Below are 8,881 nucleotides of genomic sequence, written 5' to 3'. Positions count from 1 at the left end.
TTCTTTGCCTCCATTTTTCTGAGCTGGGACCAGGCCATTGCCCCCACCAGGATCCCAGATGGACCCAGGGGAGGTGCAGTCCTAGTCAGGGAACTTCTGGGACTGGATGTGTTCGAATCAGCAGGTTCTGACGATCTCCACCCCAGAGTGCTGAGGGAATTGGCAGAAGTCATTGCGGGACTCCTGGCACAGCTTTACGATGGCTCGTGATGCTCTGGTGAGGTGCCAGAGGACTGGAAAAGGGCCAATGTGGTCCCCATTTTCAAAAAAGGGAGGAAGGAGGACCCAGGAAACTATAGGCTCATTAGTCTTACCTTGGTCCTGGGGAAGCTCTTTGAGAAAATTGTCCAGGAGCACATATGCGAGGGACCCGCAGGGAAGATTATGCTTAGGGGCAACCAACATAGGTTCATTTGAGGAAGGTCCTGTCAGACCAATCTGGTTTCCTTCTATGACTATGTCACAAAATCCTTGGATGCAGGTGTCACGGTGGACGTAGTCTTTCTGGACTTTAGAAAGGTCTTGGACACTGTCTCTCACCCCATTCTCATTAAAAAATTAGGTGACTGTGGTGTCGAAGTCTTTACAGTCAGATGGGTCACAAATTGGTTGGAGGGCCGCATCCAGACAGTGGTGGTGGACAGGTCATTTTCGACCTGAAGCAATGTGGGCAGTAGTGTTCCCCAGGGCTTGGTCCTCGGGCCTGCACTGTTCAACATCTTCATCAGCGACTTGGACGAGGGGGTGAAAAGCACCTTGTTGAAGTTCATGGATGACACCAAGATGTGGGGAGAAGTGGGCATGCTAGAAGAAAGGGACAGGCTACAACTTGATCTGGGCAGGTTACAGGGGTGGGCAGATGAGAATAGGATGGGTTTCAGTACTGACAAGTGCAAGGTACTGCACCTGGGGAGGAAGAACCAGCAGCATACCTACAGGGTGGGGAACTCTCTTCTCATCAGCAGAGGCAGAAAAGGATCTTGGAATCACTAATGACTCCAAGATGAACATGGGCTGCCAATGTGAGGACACGGTCAGGAAGGCTAACCACACCTTGTCATGATTCCACAGATGCATCACAAGTAGGTCCAAGGAGTTGATCCTCCCCCTCTATGTGACATTGGTCAGGCCACAGTTGGAGTACTGCATCTAGTTCTGGGTGCAGCACATTAGGAGGGATGTGGCCAGCATCGAGAGGGTCCAGAGGAGGGCTACTTGCATGATCAGGGGGCAGCAGGGCAGACCCTATGAGGAGAGGCTACAGGACCTGGACCTGTTCAGCCTCCACAAGAGAAGGCTGAGAGGGGATCTGGTGGCCATCTATAAACTTGTCAAGGAGGACCAGCAGGCAATGGGAGAGTCCCTGTTCCCCCGAGCACTATCGGGAGTAACAAGGAATAGCAGCCATAAGTTGACTGAGAGCAGGTTCAGGCTGGACATCAGGAAGCACTACTTCACAGTCAGGGTGGCTAGGATCTGGAACCAACTTCCAAGGGAAGTGGTGCTCACTCCTACCTTGGGGGTCTTCAAAAGGAGGCTAGATAATCACCTAGCCAGGATCATTTGACCCCAGCATTCTTTCCTGCCCGTGGCAGGGGGTCAGACTTGATCTGCTCAGGTCCCTTCCAACCCTACCAATTATGAAACTATGCGATAGTGTGTCATACCATCTGCACTCCTGTTTTCTCCCCTTTTCAAAATCCTAGATCCTCACATGGTTCTATTGCATTACATACTTTATAATAAATACATGCATTCCAATAAGTTTTTTTTCACTTTTATTTCATGCAAATATATCTTCTAATTTTTGTCTTATTTAGGAAGCTACCTTGGTATGCAATACATTGTATTACCTAGTTCATTACAGAAATTACAGAGATTTCTTAAAAAGCTGTGCATTTTCATTCTAATATTGAAGTGTGGTTAAAACCTTGAACTCAGTTTCACAGATTAAAGCTATAAAACACCACTACATCATCTAATTTGATCTCCTGTATAAAAAAAGCCAGGAAATGCGTGTCCAGTTACAGCTATGCAATATACCTTAGCTGCAGTTTGCTTTTTAGTAGCCATATATGATTAGACATTGAATGTTTGCTTCACTTGTGCAATATACTTCTCATCTGGTGGTGGCTTCCTCTGGCTTCCAGGTTGTAAGAATTTCTTAATTGTAGGGATGTTGCTTATTCTTCCTTTAAAGGCCTAAAATAAAAGCAACATTTAGATTAAAATGCATGTAATTAAGAAAAATAAATACATGCACACATGTCCCTCTCTTCCCCTTTCATGAGTAAAATGCATCTAGGAACAATTTGTGGCCAGATATTCAGCTCAGTTTCTGCTATCTCCCCTTAAGAACATTGGGAGATGCAATGCAATAAAGATTTGCAAAATCCAGCCACAAATGCTCAAACTACCTATGCCTGATGGACATTCATGTTTCAGGCCTGAGTAAAGTTCACCTTGGGTTTCATTTGCATTTTTTTCCCTTTAAAAAAAAAAAAGGCAAACCATTCCATAATATACAGGTTTTCTAAGAAGTTTAAACCTAAAATGTGAAAGATGTCTCTCTTATTGTGGAAGAAAAACCACAGCCTCCCTGCAAAGAGAATGGAGACATGAAGAAATGTTCATTGTAAAGCAATCTGATAGCAAAGTTTAAGAAAACTAGTGCCTCTTGCCATGCATAATAAGGGTTATTAAAATTCTGGTTTTGTAATGAAGTCAGTAGGACTGTAGTCAGGGCAGTGGGAGTCATTTACCTTCCCTAGTACCCATTTCTGTAGATTAAGACCCTGAATTTGCACTATGCAAGATAACAGTCATAGGTGTCTGAAGTCCAAGTTGGTTTTTTTGGAGGGAACAGCAAGTTGAGCTGTGGATCTAAAGAGAGACTCCAGGGGTTACAGTGCTGCTTAGAGACCAGTATCAGCTTGTCACTCCAGTGCTGCAAGTGGCTTCTCTATCTTTACATTAGTAAACTCTGTAAATTGGATAACAACATTAAGTCTGTTATATTCCTTGTTGGGATCAGGCAAAACGCTTACCTGCAGGAGAGGGAACTTGGAGAGTATATCCGATTTACATTCTTCTGCCATTAAAATAGCTTCAAGCAGATGAACATCAGCCCAGGTGAAATGGTTGCCAACAAGATAATCCTGTCCATGATCTTTTAAAACCTGGGGAGTAAGAGAAAATAAAGAGATCTGAAGACTACAAGTGAAAGAGAATTTTTGGCTGATTACATGTGTGTCAGGAGCAATCCAAACAGAGTCCGCTTCCATAAGCAGAACTTTTTAATCTTCTAAAAAAAAGATTACAACTGTTCAGTTAAGCCTGAGATCCAGCATGTCACTACCTCCCTCAACATCCTGCCCCATAGCTGTAGGAGTCCAGACCCACAGGATAGGTGACAGAGGTGGGAGTAGAGGAAGGGATAATTTATAGAAGAGGAGAGGATGGTTTACCTGCAATATGGCCAAGTTTTGATAAAAAGAAAGCCTCTTAGTTACCCAGAATACAGGATCCCCATTCACATTCTACCCACCACACACCTAGCGACCCATCAAGTCAGCCAGACTAGGGTAAAATGAGGAAAAGCATTAGGTACCTGGATCATCTCACTAGGGTGAGGGAAATTGTCCTCATCACTAGGGGTTCTAACACCCCCACCACCCCAAACACACCTCTCCCTTACCACATTTTCCCCATCCCAACATGGGACCAGGGATTTGGTACTGGGTCTTCCCTGTTTACTTGCTGTTACTGAGAGAATCCTGATTAATTTCTTTTCTTCCACCAACTAATGGAGTTACGTTCAGTGGGTCACTACATCTGATCTGAGGTCATAATTGGACTGCAATACAAGGTCATTACATTTTTAACACTATTAAATATCAATTAAATTTAATTAGGAACAGCAGTGTGCAACCCACAGTCAGATGGGTCACAAACTGGCTGGAGGGCTGCACCCAGAGAGTGGTGGTGGACGGGTCATTTTCAACCTGGAGGGATGTGGGCAGTGGGGTTCCCCAGGGCTCGGTCCTGGGCCTGCACTGTTCAGCATCTTCATCAGTGACTTGGAAGAGGGGGTGAAAAGCATCTTGTTCAAATTCATGAATGACACTAAGATGTGGGAAGAAGTGGACACACTAGAAGAGAGGGAGAGGCTACAACTAGATCTGGACAGGTTACAGAGGTGGGCGGATGAGAAGAGGATGGGTTTCAATACTGACAAGTGAAAGGTACTGTGCCTGGGGAGGAAGAACCAGCAGCATACTTACAGGCTGGGACACTCTCTTCTTGTCAGCCCAGAGGCAGAAAAGGATCTTGGAGTCACTATTGACTCTAAGATGAACATGGGCTACCAATGTGGAGACGTAGGTCAGGAAGGCTAACCGCACCTTGTCATGCATCCATAGATGCATCACAAGCAGGTCCAAGGAGATGATCCTCCACATAGAGGGCTATGTGACATTGGTCAGGCCGCAGTTGGAGTACTGCATCCAGTACTGGGCACCACACTTCAGGAGGGATGTGGACAGCATCAAGAGGGTTGAGAGGGCCACTTGCACGATCCTGAGGCCATCCTTAACAGACTAGCTGACAGCAATGTCCTGAGGGATACCCAGCACAGGTTTGTTGCGGGTAGGTCTTGCTTGACCAATCTCATTTCCTTTTATGACCAGGTGATCTATCACCTGGACAAGGGGGAAGAGATTGATGTCATATGTCTTGACTTCAAAAAAGCCTTTGATCTGATATCTCGTGATCACCTCTTGACAAAGCTGGCTAACTGTGGCCTCGACCACACCACGATCCGCTGGCTGGGGAATTGGCTCCGCGGTAGGACCCAGAGGGTGGGGGTTGACAGAAGTCAATCGTTGTGGTGTGCAGTGACCTGTGGGGTCCCTCAAGGCTCTGTCCTAGGGCCTATACTTTTTAACATCTTCAGTGATGTAGACATTGGTGTCAGAAGCAGGCTGGCCAAGTTGCACCTGTTTATAGAGTGTTGAATTATAGCATTGTTTAAAGTTTTCTTTATATTCAGCCTCAAGTTCTGTATAGCCTCATTGTTATCTGAGCTTTTCATTTTGCTGGTGTTTGCAGTATCAGCTGGTCTTGTTTCTTGCAAGCAGCTTATGGCCTTGAGTTTTCTTACATGATGCTTCTTTCCTTTTTCTATCACTGTGAGAAGTTTTTCTAACACAACATAGTAATAGTTTTGTTACTAGCTCAAATTAACTGAACTTGGCACTAACCAGCTGAATCAGAGGGATGAAATGATTGGATATGTTAATAAAAGGTGATAAAGGAGACCAATGAACTATGCTTAAAGTAAGACACCGGAAAAAGGCCAAATTACGAGATATGCTTGTAATGGGACTTGTGAACAAAGGAATATGCTGACAGGATAAAATATGAACAATATACTGACTACAGAAAGACCAATCCAAAAGAAGGAGTGATCAAAGGAGCCAAGTTAAAGAAAAGCATAAAAGGGAGAAGTAAGAAAAAGTTAAGTGCATCATTCTCATCATCATCATTTACATCATGAATCCAGCTTTCAACACCTGTCTGGATTATCCCTGCCAACAATGCACCTCTTGCTTCAGAAACTGAGTGGCCATCTTTTCTGTGAGGCAAAATAACATCTGAGATTGGGTGAGATCACTGTACTAAGTGTTTTTCTCTCTCTGAATATAGAAACTGCTAAGATAATACTTGTTGTACTAATAAAGTTAGACTTTAATTTTAGAACACCGAGTTGTCTGTGTTTGTATTTCATGTTCCATTTAAGGGTTAATTTTGCTTTAACAATTCCTAAGCACTATCTGCTAATCAGTGGTGTGAACAATACCACTGGCAATATGCTATTTTGGAGGGCTGAATTCTCCCACCTTTACTTAGAGTAAATAGGAACTTGCTCTATGAGGAGCCTTACTGAAGCCAAAAACTGTTGGGGAAGAAGCAGTGACATGTCACTTGGCAGTCCTCTCTTTACATCCTTATAAATGAGCTTCATAGGGCAGTCATGAAGCTTTACAATTTACCTGCCCAGAAAGGGATTTCCTGCCCTGCTGGGACATTCCAAACACTATTAAAAGGCTTTTCCCTTTTATGGATCTGTGGTATCTGAGCAGCTAGTAGCTACCCCTCTGTCACTTACCTTTTCATAGACTGGGAAGTACCTTGTTGTGGCCTTGTCAGTGATTAAAGCAAGGTTCTTTTCCTTTGCCTCAGGTGGTTGGAAAGGAAGGTACATGATTATTCCCATCAGATCTGTTGTTCCTTCCACATACATATCAATCCTGAAACAACATTTTTATTCCACATTTAGCAGAGCCTGTTCCCTTTGAACATGTGATTTGTATTATTTCATTGTAATACAATGGCTGGGTGCTCAAGAAGCTAAATTATCTTTATATGAAAAAGGTTATTTGACTTTTTATCTTTACCTTTGCCACTAGTAACATTGGAAATTCTCAAAGTTTATACAGGAAGGAGCTCATTTTTACAAACAGTTTTTCTTGTGATAAGTAAACCTATTGCTTACACAGAAAAAAGCACCAGTTGGGTTTTAGTATGACTTGCTGAAAAAGATAAAAATCCTTTTTTTTTTTCTAAGCAACTGCACAGCTGTTGCAAATTTCAATTTTTTAATAGAAACTTAGAAATTTGAAAAGGAGTTTTCATGAATTGGTTTCCACATTTTTAAACAGCGCTGATTTTTGTTGAGTTATTCACTGTAAGCTGTTAACTGTTTAAGAGTTGGACTAATGAAGGTGCAAGCATTATATAACTTGCAAGGATCTCTATAGAACAGTTTGAGAATCAGCGTCTTCATTATTTGAAGACAGTAATTTGACACTGGTAGCAAACGGTGGAACTTAGTTGTACATAGTCAACACTACTGTAGCCAGGGGTAGAGTCTGACCTGAAGAATCTCTCTTCACAGTTTGGTGATATTATTCAGAGAGTGAGATCTGACACTGATTTTGCTGAGTTGGCATGGGAAACACACACACCACCTTTTTTCTTTACAGAGGAAAAAGTTAGATTTGGAAATAACTGACACAATCAACATGATAACCCCCATACTAGGATTTCTGGAGAACCACTTTTCAGAAAAAGAAATACGGATCTGTACTCTTTCCACTGAAGATTTCTGTTGCGGTGGGGTAGACTGAGAAAATTCCACTGCTCACCAGTAACCTAAGCTACCATGCTGTGACTAGACTGTATTAAAGTGATGAATTCCTTACTATGCTACTTGAATATCAGAAATAGGATGGTGTTGTCTGCACCGGTGTCTTACACAAGCTATAGTTATTTTTAAATTGAACAAAAGTTGCATGCTTTTGATCAACAGACTTAAATATACAAATGCCTTTCTGCCTCCAAAGACTGTACTCACTGAATAAAAAAATATTTAAAGTAAACAGGCTTTTGTTATTCCATTACACCAGGGAGTGACAGTTGCCTCAAAAATTTAAGACACTTCTGGTCTCCATGCAACTGAAGGAACTCTATGGAAAGCCTAAAAAAAAATCTCATTACTTTATCTGATTGATAGATGACTATTCATTAACAAAGACAAGTAATTCAAACTCCGGATTTGAAGAGTCAGAGTTTTAACAGCTTTATAAATTAATTTTTACATGCAAAGCTGACTTAAAATGTGGCTTATTCCAGGTGAATTAAAAAAAATGAAGACACTGAATATCAGTAAAGGTAATGCTGTTACAGTACAGGGCTCTCTCCTTCAGATCCTTCCCATAGAGGTTGTATTTTGCTGCTAGGTAGCTGAGAATGGCTCTGGTCTGCACCATCTTCATCCCATCGATTTCCACCATGGGCACTTGCTGAAACAGTAGGAGTCCATCTATGAAAAGGGAAGTAAGAGAGTCATTTAGTCCTGACAAACTGTTACTTCTTTGTACTGGAATCCAACAGAAAAGGCCTAATAATTTATAACAAATGTTTCCAATTCTATTTGAGAAATCCTATGCTTCTGTGAAAACCAGATCTCTCAAATTATCACATAACACAGATTACTTTGAATTGAGTAGGTTGTTTTATGTACCCCTCCCCTTCCATTCATAATCCCACAAGGTTCCCCTTCCATGGACAATCTGGATTAAAACAAAATGGAATAAACCATTAAATTAAATAGGCAGCTAGACACAAACATACATTTTAAGTTAACTCAGTACACACTTGTGGCTAGCTCAGGCCACAGTCTGTGAACTTACCGCTGCGTAATTTTTCCAAGTCTTCCTTTGTTTCTATAAATTGTTCTTCAAACTGGAAAGCAGAAGAATATAAAGGTTTGTTATATTTTGTGGATCATAAATTAACAATATTTTGCCTTGGAGTCATTAACTGAAAAACAGCTGATGTACACTCTCAAATTTTCCACGTGACAACATGCAATTCTATTTTTTAATCCCCTTTTTTATTGCTTTGGGATTTTTTTTGCCCCTTTTGAAATAAGGGAGCATTTGACTGAGTATATCTTGCAGCAGAGGTTCACATGATGTGAATCTGAATAGCTCCACTGACTTCAGCAGAGCTATGCCAATTTACAGTAATTTGGGAACTGACCCAAAATTGTTCATACTTTCTTTCTTTCACGCTTTTTTTAGAGAAAATTTTTCACAGTCATTCATATGTTGCAAGTGAATCAGACAGAACTGAAAATATCACACAAACATGACAGCTCTTACTCTGATAAAAAACAAGAGTCCAAAAATCTCTTTCCTTGAATTTTTCCAAACAAGATGATAGCCAAGGTCTCCTTGAAAATGAAAAACCTTTTTCCGAGCAGTTTTTGATCAGATAATTTTATATTTTACATGTAATCCCAGAGACTCTTTCC

General features: G+C 41.7%; 1 protein-coding gene across 1 annotated transcript in view; it reads right to left on the bottom strand.

Moving 5' to 3' along the window:
* Positions 1–1,765: 1,765 nt before the first annotated feature.
* LOC102373393 (glutathione S-transferase-like) overlaps positions 1,766–8,881 on the bottom strand; it is a 25,289-nt gene continuing 18,173 nt past the window's right edge. Inside the window, exons 3-7 of the mRNA XM_006024485.3 lie at positions 8,256–8,307; positions 7,753–7,885; positions 6,170–6,311; positions 3,048–3,179; positions 1,766–2,202 (exon numbers count right to left, since the gene is read on the bottom strand). Coding sequence (XP_006024547.1) covers positions 2,080–2,202; positions 3,048–3,179; positions 6,170–6,311; positions 7,753–7,885; positions 8,256–8,307 — 582 coding nt within the window. The 3' untranslated portion in view covers positions 1,766–2,079. The remainder of the gene's footprint in view (positions 2,203–3,047; positions 3,180–6,169; positions 6,312–7,752; positions 7,886–8,255; positions 8,308–8,881) is intronic.

The sequence above is a fragment of the Alligator sinensis genome, unplaced genomic scaffold (genome assembly GCF_000455745.1).
Source record: "Alligator sinensis unplaced genomic scaffold, ASM45574v1 scaffold1012_1, whole genome shotgun sequence".
NCBI classification, from domain to species: domain Eukaryota; kingdom Metazoa; phylum Chordata; order Crocodylia; family Alligatoridae; genus Alligator; species Alligator sinensis.
This window is presented reverse-complemented; position numbering and strand designations above follow the sequence as displayed.